The sequence below is a fragment of the Muntiacus reevesi genome, chromosome X (assembly GCF_963930625.1).
Source record: "Muntiacus reevesi chromosome X, mMunRee1.1, whole genome shotgun sequence".
Lineage (NCBI taxonomy): Eukaryota > Metazoa > Chordata > Mammalia > Artiodactyla > Cervidae > Muntiacus > Muntiacus reevesi.
In genome coordinates this window covers 76,035,571-76,061,014 of record NC_089271.1, presented here as the reverse complement: position 1 = coordinate 76,061,014, position 25,444 = coordinate 76,035,571, and the positions used below count along the sequence as shown (strand labels likewise).

At 37.5% G+C, this 25,444-nt stretch overlaps 1 protein-coding gene across 1 annotated transcript in view; it reads left to right on the top strand.

Moving 5' to 3' along the window:
- Window positions 1-25,444, top strand: part of CHM (CHM Rab escort protein) — a 231,345-nt gene that overhangs the window by 109,433 nt on the left and 96,468 nt on the right. Inside the window, exons 5-8 of the mRNA XM_065915823.1 lie at window positions 7,856-8,243; window positions 9,886-10,002; window positions 12,557-12,677; window positions 14,418-14,643. Coding sequence (XP_065771895.1) covers window positions 7,856-8,243; window positions 9,886-10,002; window positions 12,557-12,677; window positions 14,418-14,643 — 852 coding nt within the window. The remainder of the gene's footprint in view (window positions 1-7,855; window positions 8,244-9,885; window positions 10,003-12,556; window positions 12,678-14,417; window positions 14,644-25,444) is intronic.

Below are 25,444 nucleotides of genomic sequence, written 5' to 3'. Positions count from 1 at the left end.
GCTTTAAAAGAAATGAGAAAAAGAAAAAGAGAAAATAGAAGAGAAGAAGAAAAAAGAAAAGAAAAAAAAGAAGAAGAAAAAGAAGAAAAAGAAAAAAAAAGAAAAAAGAAAGAGAAAAAAATTGTTTTGCCTAATTAGAAAAAATCATAAAAATCTATGAAAATGAAAGTTAAGGAGTAATGGGGGAGTAATAGGGAATTTTTAAAGGAAAATAAAAGAGAACCAAGAAAACAGAAAAAAAAATTTTTTTTCCTTACTTAAAAAAAAAAAAAAGAAAAGAAAAGAAAAAGAAAAAATATATCTAGGAATTTCTCTGGAGCTGTTGCGGTCAGTGTGGGTTTGGCTCAGCTTCAGATAGCTCCTCGTTCCAGCTTACACTTCTCGATATCTACAGGCCCTTCCGTTGTAGTCAGTTGGTGATTCCTTCAGCGATTTTAATCTGTTGCACTGGTCCCTTCTGAAGCGGTTCCCTTTGTTTATTTGGGTTCTGTTGCCGGTCTCTTCCGCGCCTAATTTCCTCACTGACACAGGGGGCGGAGGTGGATTCTTATTCAGGTAGCTAGTTCCATCGCGCTGCGGGGAGGGCCTGTGCGGGGAGGGGCTGTGCGGGGAGGGGCCGGTGCTCCAGGGAGAGGCTTGCGCTCTTTTCTCGGTCTGCACTGCTCAGGCTCTGGGCTGCTCTGTATGAAGTGCACGCCACGCTGCGCGAGGCTCCAGCCCTCGGGCGATTCACAAAAGCGCGGCACACAAAGCTGGGCCCGCGCTCCGTCCCCACGCCACCCGAGCGGCCCAGGCAGCCAGGCGCTTGACGGGCGCTCTCTCCCCGGGTGCGGTGCGTCTTCTGCCCTGCGCGGTCCCAGTCTCAGTCCCCGCCGGCGCCAGTCGGGCCCGCGCGCCCTCTGCCCTCCGCGTCCCCAGCCCCAGTTCCCGCCCACGCCGGTCGGGCGCCCGCGCCCTTCGTCTCGCCACGACCCTCCCGGCGGACTTCGGCTGCCCAGAATCTCCGTCCCTTTGTTCTGCGAAGGGCCGGCAGTGTGTTCGGGCCGGTTAATTTTCTCTCTCTTTTGCTGTCCCACAGTTCAAGTTGGCAACTCACAAAAGCTCCCTCTGATTGTCCTCAGGGCGCTCAGGCCCGGATCCAGCCCCAAGTAATGCCGCCCGCCCCTCTCCGTTCCGCCCCCACTTGCTGGTGGCGGATGCGGGCATCTGGGGTACTTTTCTGCTGGGAGTTGCTTTTAGGCTTGTAATCTGTGGGTTTTATTTATTGTATCCCTCCCAGTCAGATTCAAACTCTGAGATTTCAACACTTCCCCCAGGCCCGCCAGTGCGAGGGTTTCCCGGTGTCTGGGAACGTCCTCTATTAAGTCCCTTCCCGGGACGGATCTCCGTCCTTAGCTCTTTTGTCTCGCTTTATATCTTTTATATTTGTCCTACCTCCTTTTGAAGACAATGGGCTGCTTTTCTGGGCTCCTGATGACCTCAGCTAGTGATCAGAAGTTGTTTTGTGAAGTTTGCTCTGCGTTCAGTTATTTTTTTGATGAATTTCTAGGAGAGAAAGTGGTCTCTCCGTCCTACTCCTCCGCCATCTTGGTTCCTCCTCCGGTATTGTATTTCTGTTGCACATGTTTTCCATAGTGCTAGGTATTTCACCAGGTTATGATGTTCAGAATAGGAAAACTTAATAACTTATGGATATAGAACATATTTACAAAGAATAACTCCTTTTCTTAAACTTTTACCCTTAATTAAGTATTTGGACTTCTGTTTTCCAGATTGTCTAGTACTGGTTAGTGCATTTCATTCACTCTAGAAAGCTCCCTTTCTAAGAATATAGTAGAGAGCTACTGACCAGATCAATTGATGTGCTCAATTTCCATGTTGTCATCATCATTCTGTCTTATCTGTAAGTATAATTAATTATCCTATCATTTTGTAGTTTAATGGTTAGGCATGCAACACTTTGCTGAAAGTTGTCACCTCATGCAGCACACGTTGGTTTCCTGGTTTTCAAAATAATGATAGTGAATACAAAGCATGAACAATTCTGTGGAAAATACACAAATCCCATTTCATATTATCACTTTTCATTTTTAATGTTGCTTAATGGCAATTGTGCTGTTATGTGGTTATGTGGCCAAAGAATGTGGTTATGTGGCCAAAGAGCTTTCAACATGTGATCTCAGAAAAACCTAAGGACACGTGTTTTGAATTGCCTGTTGACCTCTGGGAAATTTAACAGTATCTTATATTTGCTTAATATCTTATGTTTGATTAACCTTTTAGCACTCATGGGGCTTCCCTTGTGGCTCAGCTGGTAAAGAGTCCACCTACAATGTGGGAGACCTGGGTTCAGTCCCTGGGTTGGGAAGATCCTCTGGAGAAGGGAAAGGCTACCCACTCCAGTATTCTGGCCTAAAGAATTCCATGGAGAGTCCATGGGGTCGCAAAGAGTCAGACAGAACTGAGCGACATTCATTCTCACTTTAGCGCTCATGGAAAATACTCTTCATATATTTTAGGTCATTAATCTTACACTAGCCTTATGAAAGTTAAGGTAAATGAATGATCTTCCATTTCATAGATGGGGAATCTCAGGGATTAAATGACTTGCTTGTTATCTACTAAGTAACAGATCCAGAACTACAACTTTACCCACTACAGTTTCCTAAATCTGAAAATCTTGACATTAATGATATCATCCTTTTTTCATTATATTTAATTGAAGTTACTAGATTATAACAATAAGTAGCGTGATATTTTATTCCTATTTTTTAAAATTAAATTTTTTTCTTTTTTTTTACTTTACAATATTGTATTGATTTTGCAATACATTGATATGAATCTGCCATGGGTGTACATGTGTTCCCCATCCTGAACCCCCTTCCCACCTCCCTCCCCATCCCATCCCTCTGGGTCATCCCAGTGCACAAGCCCGAGGACCCTGTATCATGCATCGAACCTGGACTGGCAATTCGTTTCATATATGATAATATACATGTTTCAGTGCCATTCTCCCAAACCATCCCACCCTCGCCCTTTCCCACAGTGTCCAAAAGACTGTTCTATACATCTGTGTCTCTTTTGCTGTCTCACCTACAGGGTTATCATTATCATCTTTCTAAATTCCATCTATATGCACTAGTATACTGTATTGGTGTTTTTCTTTCTGGCTTACTTCACTCTGTATAATAGGCTCGTTTCATCCACCTCATTAGAACTGATTCAAATGAATTTTTTTTAATGGCTGAGTAAAGTTCCATTGCATATATGTAGCACAGCTTTCTTAATCGTTCATCTGCTGAGGGATATCTAGGTTTCTTCCATTTCCTGGCTATTATAAACAGTGCTGTGATGAACATTGGGGTACACGTGTCTCTTTCAGTTCTGGTTTTGTCGGTGTGTATGCCCAGCAGTGGCATACCTTGTCGAAGATAAGGTGTCTATAGGTGTGTGGATTTGCCTCTGGGCGTTCTGTTTTGTTCCATTGATCTATATTTCTGTCTTTGTGCCAGTACCATACTGTCTTGATGACTGGTTTGTAGTAGAGACTGAAGTCAGGCAGGTTGATTCATCCATTTCCATTCTTCTTTCTCAAGCTTGCTTTGGCTATTTGAGGTTTTTTTTTGTGTTTCCATACAAATTGTGAAATTATTTGTTCTAGTTCTCTGAAAAATACAGTTGGAAGCTTGATAGGGATTGCCTTGAATCTATAGATTGCTTTGGGTAATATACTCATTTTCACTATATTGATTCTTCTGATCCATGAACACGGTATATTTCCCCATCTATTTGTGTCCTCTTTGATTTCTTTCACCAGTGTTTTATTATTTTCTATATATAGGTCTTTTGTTTCTTTAGGTAGATATATTCCTAAGTATTTTATTCTTTTTGTTGCAATCGTGAATGAAATTGTTTCCTTAATTTATTTTTCTGTGTTCTCATTGTTAGTGTATAGGAATGCAAGGGATTTCTGTGTGTTGATTTTGTATCCTGCAACTTTACTATATTCATTGATTAGCTCTAGTAATTTTCTGGTGGAGTCTTTAGGATTTTCTATGTAGAGGATCATGTCATCTGCAGACAGTGAGAGTTTTACTTCTTTTCCAATCTGGATTCTTTTATTTCTTTTTCTGCTCTGATTGCTGTAGCCAACACTTCCAAAACAATATTGAATAGTACTGGTGAAAGTGGACACCCTTGTCTTTTTCCTGACTTTAGGGGAAATGCTTTCAGTTTTTTACCACTGAGGATAAAGTTTGTGGGTTTATCTTATAGAGCTTTTATTAGGTCGAGGTATGTTCTTTCTATTCCTGCTTTCTGGAGGTTTTTTTTTTTTTTTATCATACATTGATGTTAAATTTTGTCAAAGTCTTTGTCTATTGAAATAATTATATGGTTTTTATCTTTCAGTTTGTTAATGTGGTATATTACATTGATTGATTTGAGAATATTGAAGAATCCTTGCATTCCTGGGATAAAGCCCACTTGGTCATGATGTATGATCTTTTTAATATGTTGTTGGATTCTGTTTGCTAGAATTTTGTTAAGGATTTTTGCATCTATGTTCATCATTGATATTGACCTGTAGTTTTCTTTGTTTTGTGGCATCTTTGCCTGGTTTTGGTATTAGGGTGATGGTGGTCTCATAGAATGAGTTTGGCAGTTTACCTTCCTCTGCACTTTTCTGGAAGAGTTTGAGTAGGATAGGTGTTTTAGCTCTTCTGTAAATTTTTGGTAGAATTCATCTGTGAAGCCGTCTGGTCCTGGGCTTTTGTTTGCTGGAAGTTTTCTGATTACAGTTTCAATTTTCATGCTTGTGATGGATCTGTTAAGATTTTCTGTTTCTTCCTGGTTTAGTTTTGGAAAGTTATACTTTTCTAAGAATTTGTCCATTTCTTCCAAGTTGTCTGTTTTATTGGCATATAGCTGCTGATAGTAATTTCTTGCAATCTGTTGTATTTCTGTGTTGACTGTGAAGTCTGTTGTGACTTCTTCATTTTCATTTCTATTTTTGTTGATTTGATTTTTCTCTCTTTGTTTCTTGATGAATCTGGCTAATGGTTTGTCAATTTTATTTATCTCTCAAAGAACCAGCTTTTGGCTTTGTTGATTTTTGCTATGGTCTCTTTTGTTTCTTTTGCATTTATTTTTGCCCTAATTTTTGATATTTTATTTCTTGACATTTAAAATGTTATTCTTAACTTGTACCTTTCTTATTGTAGTACTTAATGTGTCAATTTTAATGGGGCACTTTTTGTTCAATGAACCCAGGCTTTATAAAGACTATTGTTCTTTCTTTGCCTCGTTGTTTGTGTTTTTTACAAATGCTTGTTTGGTTTATAAATTTTTTGATAATATATTTATACCTCCATTTTTTGCATGTATGAAACATTTATTCATCGTGTGTTTATTAAATATCACATCTATAGTGAAGTACAGAAGATATTGTGAGAGGCACAGAAGAATATATGTTAGGCTCTTCCCTTAAGGAAATGAAAGTCTAGTTGAAGATAAAGTAAAAGTTGAAGATAAACCAAAGGACCGTTTGAAAGAAACTGATGAATAAATGCAAGGTAATCCACACATGTGTACTGTGGTACATGGAGTAGCAGAATGATTGTGGTTGGATTAAGGAAGACTTCTTCAAAGTGAAATTTAAACATTTTCTTAATTGCTGCAGTATGTGATTATTTTTGGGAATGGGGGATTTGTGATATGGGAAGTGGGAAGAACAGACCAGAAGAAACAGTTTGGTTCATTCACTGAGATGTGTTCAACTCTGTGACCACGTGGACTGCAGCACACCAGGCTTCCATGTCCATCACCAACTCCTGGAGCTTGCTCAAATTCATGTCTCTTAAGTCGGTGATGCCATACAACCATCTCATCCTCTGTCTTCCCCTTCTCCTCCTGCCTTCAGTCTTTCTCAGCATAAGGTCATTCCCACTGTGTCAATTCTTAGCATCAGATGGTGAAAGTATTGGAGCTTCAGCTCCAGCATCAGTCCTTCCAATGAATATTCAGGACTGATTTACTTTAGAATTGACTGGTTTGATCCCCTTGCAGTGCAAGGGACTCTCAAGACTTCTCCAACACTACAGTTCAAAAGCATAAATTCTTTGGCACTCCGCCTTCTTTGTGGTCCAGGTCTCACATCCATACGTGACTACTGGAAAAACCATAGCTTTGACTAGATGGACCTTTGTCGACAAAGGAACGTCTCTTCTTTTTAATATGCTGTCTAGGTTGGTCATAGGTCTTCTTCCAAGGAAGAAGTGTCTTAATTTCATGGCTGAAGTCACCATGTGCAGTGATTTTGGAGTGCAAGAAAATAGTCTCTCACTGTTTCCATTGTTTTCCCATCTATTTGCCACAAAGTGATGGGACCAGATGCCATGATCTTCATTTTTTGAATGTTGAGTTTAAGCCAGCTTTTTTACTCTCCTCTTTCACTTTCATCAAGAGGATGTTTAGTTCCTGTTCACTTTCTGCCATAAGGGTGGTGTCATCTGCATACTGGAGGTTATTGATATTTCTCCCTGCAATCTTGAAGAAACAGTTAACATGACCTTAATTATGGAGACTTTGAGTTGACAAATTAGGATTTAAGAGATGCCATGTTGGAAAGTAGGTGAGATGAGACAAAAGATAGTAACTAAAAAAGGTGATTTTGTTTAGAGACTGATAGAGGAAGATTTTATAGGGGTAGAGTTGAGATTTGATTTAAGAACTGCTGTTAGTTCTCAAGCAGTCAATTAGCAGATGTTTATTTCCCACAGCCTATCATGTAGAAGGCAAGTCTATTGTTGAACAGTAGAGCAACTCAATGAAAATGTAGGTTCTGTAGAGGATAAAGCACATCATGGAGAGATAATGATGCACACTGAACAGGAACCTTTTGTGTCAATCAAGGCAATAATGAACTGAGAATGTTAACTCTAGTAGTAATATTGGAAGTGGGACTTCTAGTAAAGTAATAGATATTAATTGAAAACAGCAAGAATCAATTCAGAAAGATCCTATTAGATACCACATTGTGATATGTAAATGCATACTTTTATAGCAGTTTTTTAGCTTTGTCACACCTCAGATAATGGTAATAATCTGTTGAGCATTTATGTGCCAGGCACTGTACCAGGTTCTTCACATGTGATACCTCATTTAATCTTCAAAACAACATGGTGAGGTAGTTGGTATTATCTCTACATTATAAATGGATAATTTGGGTCAGAGAGGATTAATAAATTTGTCTACATTCACAAAGTTATCTAGTCATAGAGTCTGGGTTTGAACCTCAATCTATTTATTCTGAAGGAAGAGCTTGTAAACACTGTGTTGATTTGTCTCTAAAGTTCAATTCCCCTGTCTGCCTTAGCTTCTTAAAAAATATACATGTGATTAATACATATATACATACTGTATAGCACTCAGTATTCTGTAATATGGGGAATAAATCTGAAAAAATGAATATATGTATATGTATAAGTGAATCACTTTGTTGTATACCTGAACTTGACACAATATTGTAAATCAACTATACCCCAAGATAAACAGAAATAAATAATAATAAGAATCTGCTTTTCAGATACACATACACATATGACATGCCTGCTGATCCCTGAAATCTTTATGTATATTTTTCCAGATCTTAATATGTTTCATATTGTGTCAAAACCTAAACAGATGAATGTTTAATGTGTTTGTCACATAAAGCAAGACATCCACTGAATTTGATATAATAAATGAGGTAAAGAAATAAAAATTGCCATTAAATGTTAAAATGATATAAAAATGTAGCCAAGTACAATTATCACTTTGATTATTGGTATGGATTATTATTATAATTTCTCATCAGTCAGGATTTGCATGAAGATGTTGAAGAAGCTGGTGCACTACAGAAAAATCACGCTTCTGTGACATCTGTGAACTCCACGAAAGCTGCAGATTCTGCCTGCCTGCCTACAGAAGATGAGTCATTAAGCACTACAACCTGTGAAATACACACAGAACAAACTCCAAGCAGTGATCCAGAGAGACCCCTAGAAGTAAATGATGTTCAAGTGACAGGGGAAAAAGAAAACCACTGTGATGATAAAACTTGTGTGCCCTCAACTGCAGAAAAAGAAACAAGTGAAAATGTGCCTGTGGCTGAAGACACAGCAGAACAGCCAAAGAAAAATCGGATTACTTACTCTCAAATCATTAAAGAAGGCAGGAGGTTTAATATCGATTTGGTATCAAAGGTAAGTAACAGTTTTACCCATCTTATCATACAACAGTACTAATTTCTAATTGATTGAAAATAGCATCTGTGTCCATAAACCCAATTTTCATTATTTTATTCTCTGAAATGTAGAACATTTATTTTATAAAAACATAGGATCTGAAATTTATAGTTCTGTTAAAATATTCTTTAAACCTAGGTTAAAAACACAAGAATGCTCACTACTGTATCACAGGGTTACTTCTGTATTGGAGCGTGTACTCCACCCAAATATTCTCCTATTACGTGGACACTATGAATTCTATCAAGAAAACAAATCTAATGAATCTAATTACGGGTCCATGTTATTATGGTCAATGTATTAAATAAACTTCTTTTTAGCCCTTATTTATATAGTAACTATTTTGGCATCTCTATGATGATGAACATTTTTAACAACCGATGCATTTCAAAAATCATTGGTTCGGATGTGAGGACTTTGGAAGATAATTTAATAGTAATTAGGGCAGGGAGGTTGGGAAGGATACTATTGTCTTCAGTTTCTTTTTTTTTCCCATTCTTACCTCTAATATTAGGTCAACATGAATTCAGAGGTTGTCCCTGAGTCTTTGGAGCATACAGTGTTGCACGGGGTTTATAGGAAGCAAGGCAAATTTAGTGCAAAAGAAGAGAAAACACTAGTAAGATAAAATATAATGGCCCCAAAAGGTTATGATACAGGACTGGGTAAAAGTAGAGAGACCAAATACCATGAGTTGAGGGCAAATGATGAGAAATTGGAAAGAAGTTGGAGAGGGTAGTGGATACCATCAGACTAGGATTTTTTATTTAATGTGCTCTCTTAAAGTTCCAAGTTATAAAGAGAGGAACTAATGCTCCTCACATTTTGCTGATCTAATCAAACATCCTCATCCTGCTGATCTCTTTGAACCAGATGCTTGAATATACGAATATCTTTTTACTACTCATTGTTTCTTTCTGATGTAGGACTCTGTACCTGATTCTGCCTAGGTCTGAGTTGGCTACTGCCTTGGTCCTTCCTCATATTTCTGAACTATCTATTCCACCTAATTTGATCCTGCCATGCTTTGAAATTCATCATTCTTTCGATGTTACCTTGGCAGTTAGTTTCTGGGTGGAAGTTTAATCATAGCTCACCCGTAGTCTTCTTGTCCTCATGAGCAGGAAAGAGTTTTTTTTTTTAAAGAAGAACACTGAAGTAGTAAAGTAAGAAATAGGTTTTGTACTGAAAATTTCATTTTGAATTAGTTACTTGGATTTTAGAAATTAATACAGTATATATGCTAGTTGATACTTTATATATGATGTAATGTTCTTAGCAGAGTCTGAAGAGGTGCTTTATAATTAAACATATTAATATGTATGGATATTCACATTAACTAGAACAAACAGGTGTAAGAGCCTTGTATCAGTTTGGGTCAGTTGTGGAAAAAACTTTGGATTCCAGAATTATTTGGATTTTGAATGTCAGATAATCAGTTGTGAACCTGTAATAAATTATGTGTTATAATATTAACAGGTAGAATACTTTTTACAAATAATGTAAAATATAGCAAAATTATATATCTTTATTCTGTTTTTATCAATTTTTCCAGTATTTTACCTTTTATTTCATTCCCTAAAATATTTTCTTTGTACAGCTATTGTATTCTCGAGGATTGCTGATTGATCTTCTAATCAAATCTAATGTTAGTCGATATGCAGAGTTCAAAAATATTACCAGGATTCTTGCCTTTCGAGAAGGAAGAGTGAAACAGGTACTGTGCTGAGCAAGGATTATAACTGAGTATGAGTTTAAGTTGCTATGTTTTGTTTGGGAAACTAGTAGTAAAAATGTTAGTTGCTTAGTAGTGTCCGACTCTTTGTAACCCCTTGAAGTGTAGCCTGCCAGGCTCCTCTGTCATGGGATTCTCTAGGCAAGAATACTGGAATGGGTAGCCATTCCCTTCTTGGAGGATGTTCCCAACCCAGGGATCAAACCTGGGTCCTTCCACATGGCAGAAGTGTTCTTTACCTTCTGAGCCACAAAGGAAGCCCCATTTTGTTTGGGAAGGATAAGCAAATAAGATTGTTATTTTCTTGGTTAAGCAGCAAATTTGAATGCAGAGTTCCAAAGAATACCAAGGAGAGATAAGAAAGCCTTCCTCAGCGATCAATGTAAAGAAATCGAGGAAAAGAATAGAATGGGAAAGACTAGAGATCTCTTCAAGAAAATTAGAGATACCAAGGGAACATTTCATGCAAAGATGGGCTCAATAAAGGACAGCAATGATATGGACCTAATAGAAGCAGAAGATATTAAGAAGAGGTGGCAAGACTATACAGAAGAACTGTACAAAAAAGGTCTTCACGACCCAGATAATCACGGTGTTGTGATCACTCACCTAGAGCCAGACATCCTGGAATGTGAAGTCAAGTTGGCCTTAGAAAGCATCACCATGAACAAAGCTAGTGGAGGTGATGGAATTCCAGTTGAGTTATTTCAAATCCTGAAAGACGATGCTGTGAAAGTGCTGCACTCAATATGCCAGCAAATTTGGAAAACTCAGTAGTGGCCACAGGACTGGAAAAGGTCAGTTTTCATTCCAATCTCAAAGAAGGGCAATGCCAAAGAATGCTCAAACTACTGCACAGTTTCACTCATCTCACATGCTAGTAAGGTAATGCTTAAAATTCTCTAAGCCAGGCTTCAGCAATGCGTGAACCATGAACTTCCAGATGTTCAAGCTGGTTTTAGAAAAGGCAGAAGAACCAGAGATCAAATTGCCAACATTCACTGGATCATCAAAAAATCAAGAGAGTTCCAGAAAAACATCTAGTTCTGCTTTACTGACTGTGCCAAAGCCTTTGACTGTGTGGATCACAATAAAGTGTGGAAAATTCTGAAAGGGATGGGAATACCAGACTACCTGACCTGCCTCATGATAAACCTGTATGCAGGTCAGGAAGCAACAGTTAGAACTGGACATGGAACAACAGACTGGTTCCAAATAGGAAAAGGAGTACACCAAGGCTATATATTGTCACCCTGCTTTTTTAACTTATGTGCTGAGTACATCATGAGAAATGCTGGGCTGGAAGAAGTACAAGCTGGAATCAAGATTGGTGGGATAAATGTCAATAACCTCAGCTATGCAGATGATACCACCCTTATGGCAGAAAGTGAAGAAGAACTAAAGAGCCTTTTGATGAAAGTGAAAGAGGACAGTGACAAAGTTGGCTTAAAGCTCAACATTCAGAAAACTAAGATCATGGCATCCAGTCCTATCACTTCATGACAAATAGATGGGGAACAGTGGAAACAGTGGCTGACTTCATTTTAGGGGGCTCCAAAATCACTGCAGATGGTGATTGCAGCCATGAAATTAAAAGATGCTTACTCCTTGGAAGGAAAGCTGTGATCAACCTAGACAGCATATTGAAAAGCAGAGACATTACTTTGCCTACAAACTTCCATCTAGTCAAGGCTATGGTTTTTCCAGTGGTCATGTATGGATGTGAGACTTGGACTATAAAGAAAGCTGAGTGCTGAAGAATTGATGCTTTGAACTGTGGTGTTGAAGAAGACTCTTGAGAGTCCCTTGGACTGCAAGGAGATCCAACCTGTCCATCCTAAAGGAAATCAGTCCTGAATTTTCATTGGAAGGACTGATGCTGAAGGTGAAATTCCAATACTTTGGCCACCTGATACGAAGCGCTGTCTCATTTGAAAAGACCCTGATGCTGGGAAAGATTGAGGGCAGGAGGAGAATGGGGAGACCGAAGATGAGATGGTTGGATGGCATCACCGACGCAATGAACATGGGTTTGGGCGTACTCCGGGAGTTGGTGATGGACAGGGAGGCCTGGTGTGCTGTGGTTCATTGAGTTGCAAAGAGTCAGACTAGACTTAGCAACTGAACTATACTGAACTGATGGTTTTTAACAAATGTAGATTGTAAGAGATTGCCAATTAAAATGTCTAATGTTAATTTTCTCATAATTTATTCTGTAGCTTACTGCTCATGTTGAGAAAGTTAATTTCAGACAACATTGTTAGATTTGAGCTGTCATTTGTTCCAAGTTAGGGGTGCCATGCCGGTGGCCTTTTAATAGCATAAGGAGCAACTTGGCAGAATTAAGTAAGGGAACTCACGAGTTAATTAGCTCTGAAGTCAACAGAGATGCCATTAGAACTGGTGGAAAGTAACATCAAACAGCCTGACTAGAAAGGAAATAATAATCTTGTTATACTTAAAGGGAAAAAAATGTCATTTGGAATACTTGTATCAGTAGGAAGCAGTTTTTTAACTTTTAAATCATATATTTTAGGTTCCTTGCTCCAGAGCAGATGTCTTTAATAGCAAACAACTTACTATGGTAGAAAAGCGAATGCTAATGAAGTTTCTCACATTTTGTATGGAGTATGAGGAACATCCTGATGAATATAAAGGTATTGTTTTTTAATAAACTTGTGTTCTCACATTATTTTAGATTCTTATTATTTTAATATGCTTTCTCTGATTTAGTGAGCCACTTGCTATGCTTTTAAAATATTTTTATTTTGCACGATCCAGTAGGTTAGCCTCTAGCAACAAGTACCTGTTTAAATTTAAATTAATTAAAATTAAAATTTAGTTATAGTACCCACACATTCAAGTGTTCAGTGGCCACACTTGGCTAGTGGCTACTAATGGTACTATGCAGCTATGGGACATTTTCATCATGACAACAGTCTATGATGTTAATTTTTATTCTTGCTAATTAAACATTGTTATCAACTGGTTCTTCATAGATAATACTCTTTTTTCTTTATCCAGTTTTTTTAACCATTTTTTAGAAATAGAAGTATAGTTAATTTACAATGTGCTAGTTTCAGGTGTACAGCAAAGTGATTCAGTTTTATATATATATACACACACACACACACACACATATATACATTTTCAGATTCTTTTCCATTATAGGTTATTAAAAGATATTGCATATATTTCCATGTACTATACATTATATCCTTGTTGTTTATCTATTTTGCATATAGTGGTACATATATCTTACTCTCTCTGACCCTCATCTATTAATTTATCTGACATTTAAAGATTTGTATATTTTATTCATTTCTCAAGAATCACTTTTGCTTGGAATATTGAATTATATAATTTGACTGGTTAAAAGGAAGCTAGATGGTATGGGTGGAATCTCCTGGATTAGGAGAAGATATGATTTCTAATCTTGGCTTTGACCCATCTCACTGTGTGATCTGGGGCCAGTTACTTCAAAGGTTGTTGAAAGTTGAATACACCACTTTAGTATCAAGAGTTTTGCACTTAAAAGTACATTGAGCTGAAAAAGTTATCCAAAATAGGAATATACTGACAGTTCACTTACAAAATTGAGAAATAGGACAATTTTTTTTTTTTACTATATGGAATATTCAAAGTCTAACTCTTGTTCTTAAAGTTTCCAAGTTCATTTGTTACTGCCAGATTTTTTTCTTCATAGTAGCATAAACGTATATTCTGTGTCAGTTTTTATAGTTTTTATTTGTTTATTGTCTAAAAAGTTTTTCTCTTCCACTAACAGCTCAGTTACATTTTTTTCTGTTCTTGGTTTAAAGGAATAGTATTTAGGAGATCGTTATGTTTTGAGGTGAGATTATAAGGCAGTGGGATTGATACCACTAGCCATACAGAAATTAGTTTCTTTACTTTTTAGTCATAGTTCGCTGTTCCAAGTTTTAGGAAAGAATAGCAATTCAAAAAAATCAAGTACTACTATGTCATTGTTTTCACCAAAAAGTTACCATTAGTCATATTTAATATTTCAAACTGTAATCACTGACATTAGTCTGCAGTTGATAGTAAAGTAAGATTATTGCCAACCATGGAAAGCTATTGTGATGGTTAATGAATTATTTAATGCTTTTCTAATTTTTTGCATCCATAAAATACTAACCACAGAATCATCATTTAAAGCTTAAAAATTGTGTCATCAATCCATTTAGGGTAGTGAGGCTGTTCCTAGTTTTTTCCCTCTAAGATCAATGGTCTTGGTCCAAAATGTAGAAATACTACCACCAACTATGTCCTTTGCTAAGTGTTTTAAGCAAACTTGATCTCATTTTTGTATAGTGCTTTTAAATGGAAGTTTGAGTCTGATTTTAACTGATAACTTTTCCTCTTTCTTTCCATAGACTTTGAGGAAATTACATTTTCTGAATATTTAAAAACTCAAAAATTAACCCCCAACCTCCAATATTTTGTCCTGCACTCAATTGCAATGACATCAGAGACAGGCAGCAGTACCATAGATGGTCTCAAAGCTACCAAAAACTTTCTTCACTGTCTTGGGCGATATGGCAACACTCCATTTTTGTTTCCTTTATATGGTCAAGGAGAACTCCCTCAGTGTTTCTGCAGGTAAGACAGGCATTGGTTTTCTTATCTTTTCTTAAAATAATACTTGAATATCTGGGAAGCTAATCTCAGGCTGTGACACTCCTGGCAGGTGTCAACTGTCCAGGATCCCTGGAAGACCTGGGTGGCAGCTGGGAGCCTGCTCACAGTTTGGTGGAAGATGTAGTATCTGGGATCTAGATTGCAGCAGCCCCTTGTCTTCCAGCTCTGGCTGTCACATGCCTGCTTTTCTGCCTCTGGGGAGGAAGTGCCCTATATGGCAGCCGGCTTGCTCTCCTTTGGTATTCGCTCAATGCTTTGTTTTGTAAGAGTGACAGGGGTCACTGTGCAGCAATAGAACCATTTGCGGGAACGGTCTTTTTTTTTTTTTTTTGTCTCTCTGGGATTGCAGTGGCTTTTTTTGCTATCTCATTTTAGTTTCCTCAGATTGTTCTCAAGGCATTCAGGCCTGGTCCTTACCCTAAGGACTGCTGATGCAGGCCACTCCTCCCTGTCCAACCCCCATTCACTGGTGCTGGATGCCAGCAACTGGGCCACTTCTCTGTCTCCACTTGTAGTTGCAGTTAGGTGTGTATTCTGTGGTTTTATTTTTTTCCCTCCTCATTATGTTGCCCTCTGAGATTCCACATCTCCCCATAGACACATCTGTGAGAGGTTTTCCTACTGTGTGGAAACTCCTTCTTCACAACTCCCTCCCCTGGATGGGTCTCCCTCCCTAAAACTTTTGACTCTTTTTTTTGTCTTTTATATTTTGTCTTACTTCCTTTCGAAGAGATTGGGCTGCCTTTCTGGGTGCCTGGTGTCCTCCACCAGTGTTCAGAAGTTGTCTTGTGGAAGTTGCCCAACATTCAAATGATCTTTTGGTGAATTTGTGTGGGAGAAAGTGGTCTCCCCGTCCTATTCCTCCAGCATCTTGGGACTGCCTCCTCATGTTCATTGTTTTAATTTTCTAATATAAGCATTAATATGGTAAAGTTCTAACTATTGTTTTGAATCTTTCACAGTTATTGCATATTATTTTGATTATTGTTTACTAACTAACTAAGTCACTTCAGTCATGTCCGACTCTGTGCGACCCCATAGATGGCAGCCCACCAGGCTCCCCTGTCCCTGGGATTCTCCAGGCAAGAACACTGGAGTGGGTTGCCATTTCCTTCTCCAATATGTGAAAGTGAAAGTGAAGTCGCTCAGTCATGTCCGACTCTTAGCGACCCCATGGACTGCAGCCTACCAGGCTCCTCCATCCATGGAATTTTCCAGGCAAGAGTACTGGAGTGGGGTGCCATTGCCTTCTCTGATAGTCCTAACTATCTTAATTTCCACTGTGTATTCTTCATTGACCCATGAGTTATGTGTTTTAAAATAGCTAATATGGTTGATTCTTCTGCTCTTATCGTCTAATTTAATTCTATTGTGTTTAGAAAATATATATTTATGGCACTAACTCTTTGAATTTTATTTTATGACTTAGTGCATCATCAATTTTTGTCATTTTTCCACAAGAAGAATGTGCTCAAGAAGAATGTGTTTATCTAGTTTTTAGGTAGAGTTCAGTTCAGTCGCTCAGTCGTCTTCTACTCTTTGCAACCCCATGAACCACAGCACGTCAGTCCTCCCTGTCCATCACAGACTCGAAGAGTCCACCCAAATCCATGTCCATCGAGTCGGACATGCCATCCAACCATCTTATCCTCTGTCGTCCCCTTCTCCTCCTGCCCTCAATCTTTTTCAGCATCAGGGTGTTTTCAAATGAGTCAACACTTCACATCAGGTGGCCAAAGTATTGGAGATTCAGCTTCAACATCAGTCCTTCCAATGAACACCCAGGACTGATCTCCTTTAGGATGGACTGGTTGGATCTCCTTGCAGTCCAAGGGACTCTCAAGAGTCTTCTCCAACACTACAGTTCAAAAGCATCAAGTCTTCAGCTCTCAGCTTCCTTTATAGTCCAACTCTCACATCCATACAAGACCACTGGACAAACTATAGCCTTGACTAGACAGACCTTTGTTGACAAGAGTAATGTCTCTGTTTTTTAATATGCTGTCTACGTTGGTTAGAACTTTCCTTCCAAAGAGTAAGCGCCTTTTAATTTCATGGCTGCAATCACCATCTGCAGTGATTTTGAAGCCCCCCAAAGTAAAGTCAGCCACTGTTTCCACTGTTTCCCCATCTATTTGCCATGAAGTGATGGGACTGGATGCCATGATCTTAGTTTTCTGAATGTTGAGCTTTTAAGCCAACTTTCCTCTCTCCTCTTTCACTTTCATCAAGAGGCTTTTCAGTTCCTCTTCACTTTCTGCCATAAGGGTGGTGTCATCTGCATAGCTGAGGTTATTGGTATTTCTCCCGGCAATCTTGATTCCAGCTTGTGCTTCTTCCAGACCAGCGTTTCTCATGATGTACTCTGCATAGAAATTAAATAAGCAGGGTGACAGTATACAGCCTTGACATACTCCTTTTCCTATTTGAACCAGTCTGTTGTTCCATGTCCAGTTCTAACTGTTGCTTTCTGATCTGCATATAGTTTTCTTTTTTTTTTTTTCTTTTTTCTTTTTTTTTTTAATTTTATTTTATTAGTTGGAGGCCAATTACTTCACAACATTTCAGTGGGTTTTGTCATACATTGTTGACACGAATCAGCCATTGAGTTACACATATTCCCCATCCCGATCCGCCCTCCCACCTCCCTCTCCACCCGACTCCTCTGGGTCCTCCCAGTGCACCAGGCCCGAGCACTCGTCTCATGCATCCCACCTGGGCTAGTGATCTGATTCACCATAGATAATATACATGCTGTTCTTTTGAAACATCCCACCCTCACCTTCTCCCACGGAGTTCAAAAGTCTGTTCTGTACTTCTGTGTTTCTTTTTCTGTTTTGCATATAGGGTTATCGTTACCATCTTTCTAAATTCCGTATATATGTGTTAGTATGCTGTAATGTTCTTTATCTTTCTGGCTTACTTCACTCTGTATAATGGGCTCCAGTTTCGTCCATCTCATTAGAACTGATTCAAATGAATTCTTTTTAACGGCTGAGTAATATTCCATGGTGTATATGCACCACAGCTTCCTTATCCATTCATCTGCGGATGGGCATCTAGGCTGCTTCCATGTCCTGGCTATTATAAACAGTGCTGTATAGTTTTCTTAAGAGGCAGGTCAGGTAGTCTGGTATTCCCATCTCTTTCAGAATTTTCCACAGTTTATTGTGATCCTCAGAGTCAAAGGCTTTCACATAGTCAATAAAGCAGAAATCTACTGAGTTTTCCAAATTTGCTGGCCTATTGAGTGCAGCACTTTTCACAGCATCATCTTTCAGGATTTGAAATAGCTCAACTGGAATTCCATCACCTCCACCAACTTTGTAGTGATGCTTCCTAAGACCCATTTGACTTTGCATTCCAGGATGTCTGGCTCTAGGTGAGTGATTGCACCATCGTGATTATCTGCGTCGTGAAGATCTATTTTGTACAGTTCTGTGTATTCTTTCCACCTCTTCTTAATATATTCTGCTCCATTGTTCTCTAATTAGTGGTTTTGAAGTCTGACAGGTAAAGCTTTGAGTTGTTATTTTCAAGCATTACTTTATTGAAGAGTTTATCTTTGATCAGTAATAGAGTGAAATATTTCGAAATCTCCCATTATGATTTTTGATTTGTCAGTTTCTCCCTATAATTCTGTCAGTTTTTATTTTATATTTATTTTGAGTCAATTTATTAAGATTGTATATGTTTCCAATTTTTTAATATTTATGATGAATTTTATATTTTGCATAGTCTGCTTTCTCCATCCCTAATAATACATTTTCCATTAAAGTCTATTTTGCCTAATATCAAGTAGCTACTCCAACTTTTTAGTATTCGCCCCTTCTCCATCCCTTCATTTTTCAACTAAATTTAGAACTCTTAATAGGAGACTATTAACATTTTTTTTAATTCCATCCAACAATCTCTGTCTTTTACCAGACAGGGTAAATGTGGTTAACAGGAGTGTGTTCCTTTCTTCTGAAGTGCACAATTTAAAAAATTGTTCTAGTTTATGCTCTGAGTAGTTAATGCTTTCTAGTTTGTGTGCACATGAAAATAACTTTTTTTTCCCTTTTTGTCTTGAGTGAATATTTATTAGCTAAAGAGTTCTAGGTTGACTCTCAGTACCTTAAAATTTGAATTCTTTTTTTGCCATTGAGAAGTTTGATGTAGCCTAATTGTCGTTTCTTTATAAGTGTTATCTATTTTCTCTTAGGTCAAACCGTATTAAATTAGCAATATTAAAACTTTTCAACCTATAATTCCACATGGCTCAAACAACTGCATTAATTTCCTTTGTCTGTGAATTGTCATTTATTATTGTAGAAAACTATCATTCAGTATCTTGCAAATGTGTTTTTGTCCTCTGTCTCTATTCTCACCTTTTTGGAACCACAAATAGATATGTTTTAAAACCTAGCATTATCCCTCCCGTATTTTTTAATCTTCCATATTTTCTATTTCCTTATCCTTCCTGCTACATTCTGAGTGCCTTATACAGGTCTGTTTTCCATTTTATTAGTTCTCTTCACTTGTAACTAATCTGCAGTTTAACTCTTTTTTTTCTTACTTCAGTATTTTTATCCTTCATTTTTAGAAGTTCTGTTTCTCCCCCTCGAAGTCTTCCTTGTCAGTTTGATATTCTCTTTTGCTTGTTCATTTCTTTCATGTACAGATATTTTATATTCTGCCATGTGTTGTTTCTGTTGATTTATATTAATGATTTATTTACTTTTGTCATGCTTATTTTGATGATAATTTGTATTTGATTGATTTTAATCTGTGGAAATCTGGGGGCCCAAATTAAGTACGCTTTCCTTCAAGGATTGTCTTTTGCTTCAGCCAGAAGGCAGTAAGACTCGAGACCATTCTGACTCCCTTCAGGGGGTCTTTCCTTAATAAAGGAACTGCAGATACAGCTCTCATACTGATACAGGCAATGTGACATTTTTTTTTTTTTAATTGCAGTGTTTGTTGCTCAAAACTTTGAGTTCAGCTCAGGATTTATACTGTGCCTGTGTATGTTTGGGGTTGGGGATTTCCTCTGGATATTTCTCTTTTTTCCTTTACTCTCAGCAGTGCAATAAGAATTATATTTAATGTAAGAAATAGTCTTTTGTTAAAGGTCTTTTAATTAATAAAAGGGTCTTTTTGTTAATAGTCTTTTAATAAGAGTCCCTTTACAATATCCAGTCAAATATACTACTGGAAGTAGGTATTCTCAAATCTGCATGTCTTAACTGTGTAATTTTGTTTATAGTGGTAAGAAGGTTATGGATTTGAAAGTAACTTAATTTTGAAAGATAGATCTGTGTATTTCCAGACAAGTTCTTCCTCCTCCAGTTGCTTGCCAAAGTAGGAATGAATGGGGAGTGTCTTGTCCCCTAGGACTAGAGTTCTTTCTATCAACTAAAACTAATAGGGGAGTTCTGTGGGTTTCTTGGGCTTCACTTGTAGCTTAGCTGATGAAGAATCCACCTGCTATGCAGGAGACCCCGGTTCTATTCCTGGGTCTGGAAGATCCTCTGGAGAAGGGATAGGCTACTCACTCCAGTATTCTTGGACTTCCCTGGTGGCTCAGATGATAAAGAATCTGCCTGCAATGTGGGAGACCTGGGTTTAATCCCTGGGTTGGGAAGATCCTCTCAAGGAGGGCATGGCAACCTACTCTAGTATTCTTGCCTGGAGAATCCCCATGGATAGAGGAGCCTGGTGGGCTGCAGTCCATGGGATCACAAAGAGTCAGATACGACTGAGCGACTAAGGATTGGCACACGTGGGTTTCTTATTCTTTTCCTCTTCCTATGGCATTGCCTAATTCAAAAGGAGGCACAATACTTTCTCTTGTGTTCCCACTTGCCACTTACTCCTACACAACATTAGGATAAGGAATAGGGACAGAATGAACAGATCACTGGGAATGAGCAGAAGCTCACTAGCTTCCTTACCAGGACTTTATGGAAATAGAATATTTAACCTCATTCTTATTTTATCACAGAATCCCTAATTTCATTTCCTAATTTATGCATTTGTAAATCTATATGTAGTAGTTGTTTACTTGTTTTTAAGGAGAAGGCGAGGGTGGGATGTTTCAAGAGATTAGCATCAAAACATGTATATTATCTATGGTGAAACAGATCACCAGCCCAGGTTGGATGCATGAGACAAGTGCTCAGGCCTGGTGCACTGGGAAGACCCAGAGGGATCGGGTAGAGAGGGAAGTGGGAGGGGGGATCAGGATGGGGAATACATGTAAATCCATGGCTGATTCATGTCAATGTATGGCAAAAACCATTACAATATTGTAGAGAAAAGACATTTAAATGTTTCATTTGTTTGTCCTGTACTGATAAAAATTTGAATGAGATTCTTATGTGTTGAATTCAAGACAAAACATTTTTCCTCAAAGATGATTGTAATCTTCTCAATATATATTTTTTTCAGCCCTCTATATCTTTTTATCCTCTGCAGAGCCTAGCTCAATTTTGTATGTCGTTCATATTTAATGTTTATTGTAAAAATTATATCTCACTCTCTCCAATTTGAAGTGAATTCAGATTTCAAAGAATGATATAATTAAATGTGTATGTACAGATAGACATTAACGACAACAACAAAAGACTTATGTTTGAAGTAGTATATTAAACTTTTGGGTGATTCTGTAGTAATCAAGGCAACTCTGAGTTCATTTTACATATTATATATATGAATCTATGTGGTTATAAATTTAAAAAATGCATTTACTTGGCCTAGGGATATTAACTTTTAATTTTATATTTGATTCCTTCCATAATGCTTTATAATTTCATATAAATATTGTTCTGTTTATATCCTGAAGTACTAACACTATCACCATCTATACATCATAGTCAACACTTTTTATCACAAGGTTATCAGAATTAGATGTCACCTGTTCTGTGATTTCTAACCACCATTCTGTATTCTGTTTTAATATAGCCCTCTTAAGCATTTCTCACAGCCAGTTACAGTGTGTTCTCATCAAGGCTACTGTTATAAATGACATACATGCATATTTATGTGGCGGATTCAAAGACTTTTGTAAGTCATATCCTTGCATTTTGAATGTATTCTGCATAAACATATAACATTTTAACTACTGGAGATAACTTTCATGAATAAACGCCCTTTGAGGTTTTTATCAATTTAAATCAGTAGTTTTTTTTTTTCTTTTCAGCAAAGAAAATGAAGCTTATTTATTGTACTATCTACTACCCATTAATTTGTCAAGATACATAAATTGGACCATACTAGAAGAAAAGTCATTGAAACCTATGTATTTTTCTAGTCTAGCAAGCCATAGAATTTCCCCTACTGTATATTAGTTGGTTGATAATTTTTTTGGCACATTGTGCAGGATATGTATGCAGTATACAGTTTTTAAAACTCTCACACTATATCTTCCAGACAGAAGTCCTTTTTAAGCCCTAACCAACTAATTTATTTCTGTTATCTGTGTGGTTGGTATCATAGTAGCCTTTAGAACTACTTTCTAGCTCAGAATAGGTTTCATATACTGTGTCACGTTTTTATAATGTAAGAAATAAAGCAGTATCTATGGGACCTAACAAACTCTACATTTTTCTTCTTCTTTTTTTTTTTTAATAAATAAACCTAGACTGCCCAGAGATTGTTACTTGTTTTTTATAAAGAGAGAGTATTTAACTGATAGTTTACTGGGTAATTCAGCCTTCCGTTCTTCAGGTTTCACCCTAGATTTCATTTTTTTATTTCTTTTTTCCCTTTAATGTAGTGAGATTATTAAAACATAAAGAATGAGTCCATTTTACTTTCAACACATAATATAAATTGTGTGTGTGTGTGTAAAATCAGGTGCCAGGTATTTGCATTCAAATGGCATTTTCCTGAATATTATATGTAGAAAATTGAATAGATGTGCCGTTTATCTCAGGAAGTTTTCAGCACACCTTGATTAACTTATAGCTTTTTTTTAATAAAAAGAGAATGACAGAACGCCAGAGGTCTAAAACATAAGTAACTTGCTCAAGATTATAGGAATAGCACGGAATGCTGGAAAGGAAATCTCCCATTTGAAACATTCGGTCAGTAATGGCAGAAAGAACGATGCCCCAAATGGGCCTCATAGATGCTACTATGATTTTGTTGTAAACATGGAATTTGCTTTGTCTTTTTCTTCTGCTTTAAGAAAATACCTTCTTTAGTCTAAAGTCAAAGATCAAAATGTACGCTTTACTGAATATCATATTGTTCCGTTTGGAGAACTCATAGTACAAAACATCTCTCAGACCAAAGTAACCTGCTTATTTTATTCTGTAATAATCAATTTTTTTTTATTCAGAGAATTTTCAGAAATCTAAGAGATGTTTGCTAAACTTGATTAACATATTTGAAAACTAAGAGAAGCCTTAAAATTGACCAAAGATTATACTGATGGAAAATTTTACGAGTTTATGACTTCAACTGCATCTTGTCAGAAAGAGCAACATTTGAGATGCTTTTTAAAGTGTCTGCTTTCAATGTTCTTTCCCCTTCACCCAAGTGTGGACTAGGTTATGGATCCAGGTTCTTTAACAACTACATTTTTTACTCCTAAACAGCATTCTCCTTAATCCATCTTGTAAAAACCTCCCTACTATTCTACTAGTGATGGAACAGAAAAAATTAAAGTTGGAAGAATGCTCTTATATTGTTTTGACTGGTTGTCTAATTTTACAAATGAGGGAAGTTAACATAAAAAGAGGCTGAGGTTAGAATCCAAATTTCCTGATATGCATTCTTCACAATTCTCTTCTTAGATAGTGTTTCTTTAAACAACGTTTTCTGAAAAAAATAATTAAGAGAAAGTTAGTACAAATATTGTTATTTGGGGGGATTTTTAAATATTCATTGTTTAACAAGTAGTAATTTGCTATGATTTCTCCTCTCACTGTCAGCACATAGTCACTACCCCTTCAAAAAAAGGCAGAAGAGAATAAGGGCTCTTCTTATTGTTCTAGAAACATGTTCTAATTCTATGCCCAATAGATAATACCAGTTTAGATGAATAAAGCAATTATTTCAACTTCCCAAATTTACCTAATTGATAAAGGAAAAACAGACCATGAACAAATCGATCTCACTTACACCCCTATAACTTATATGCATGCATTTGATAAATACTAATGCAGATAAACTGTGGAAAATTCTTAAGAGATGGGAATATCAGACCATCTGACCTGTCTCTTGAGGAACCTGTATGCAGGTCAGGAAGCAACAGTTAGAACTGGACATGGAACAACAAACTGGTTCAAATAGGAAAAGGGGTATGTCAAGGCTGTATATTGTCATGCTGCTTATTTAACTTATATGAAGAGTATATCATGAGAAACACTGGTCTGGAGGAAGCACAAGCTGGAATCAAGATTGCCAGGAGAAATAGCAATAACCTCAAATATGCAGACGACACCACCCTTATGGCAGAAAGTGAAGAGGAACTGAAAAGCCTCTTGATGAAAGTGAAAGAGGAGAGAGGAAAGTTGGCTTAAAAGCTCAACATTCAGAAAACTAAGATCATGGCATCCAGTCCCATCACTTCATGGCAAATAGATGGGGAAACAGTGGAAACAGTGGCTGACTTTACTTTGGGGGGCTTCAAAATCACTGCAGATGGTGATTGCAGCCATGAAATTAAAAGGCGCTTACTCTTTGGAAGGAAAGTTCTAACCAACGTAGACAGCATATTAAAAAACAGAGACATTACTCTTGTCAACAAAGGTCTGTCTAGTCAAGGCTATAGTTTGTCCAGTGGTCTTGTATGGATGTGAGAGTTGGACTATAAAGGAAGCTGAGAGCTGAAGACTTGATGCTTTTGAACTGTAGTGTTGGAGAAGACTCTTGAGAGTCCCTTGGACTGCAAGGAGATCCAACCAGTCCATCCTAAAGGAGATCAGTCCTGGGTGTTCATTGGAAGGACTGATGTTGAAGCTGAATCTCCAATACTTTGGCCACCTGATGTGAAGTGTTGACTCATTTGAAAAGACCCTGATGATGGGAAGGATTGGGGGCAGGAAGAGAAGGGGACGACAGGATGAGATGGCTAGATGGCGTCACCGACTCAATGGACATGGGTCTGAGTGGTCTCCGGGAGTTGGTGATGGACAGGGAGGCCTGGCGTACTGTGATTCATGGGGTTGCAAAGAGTCAGACACAACTGAGCAACTGAACTGAAGTGAATGCAGATATGCCTGGTAGCCATTATGTTTCACACATTTTTCAGACTAGTTAGCATTGATCTGTTTTATGCTCCAAATCCTGTTGATTTCCTCCCACAGTGTCATAAGTAGAACTCCATGATACAGCTAGGTGCAAAATCTGGCCCTGTGTCTAATTGGTATGTTTGACAAATGGAGTGTGTGTATGTGTGTGTTTGTGTAAAGCTTGATTATTGAATCAAGCCGTCAATATTTGAAATTAAATGTTCAAAAATTGCCAGAGTGAATTAAAAAGAAATGTATTAATTAATTGAACATTGAGTATATAGATCCTATGGTTAAGTAAGAAATAATTTCATAGTGGATCACTGCCCATTTTTCTTTTTGTAACACTGCAGCTGAATAGAACTGCACTGAAATATGATAAGGTTCTTATTAACCTAGGGTGCACTGAACTTTGGAATTTATACATAGCAGATTATACATATATCTTTATAAAATATAAAATATTCATAATTTCATCAAATTTTCATAGACATCCATGACCTTAATAACAAGGGTTGAGAACCATTGTTTGGAGTTTT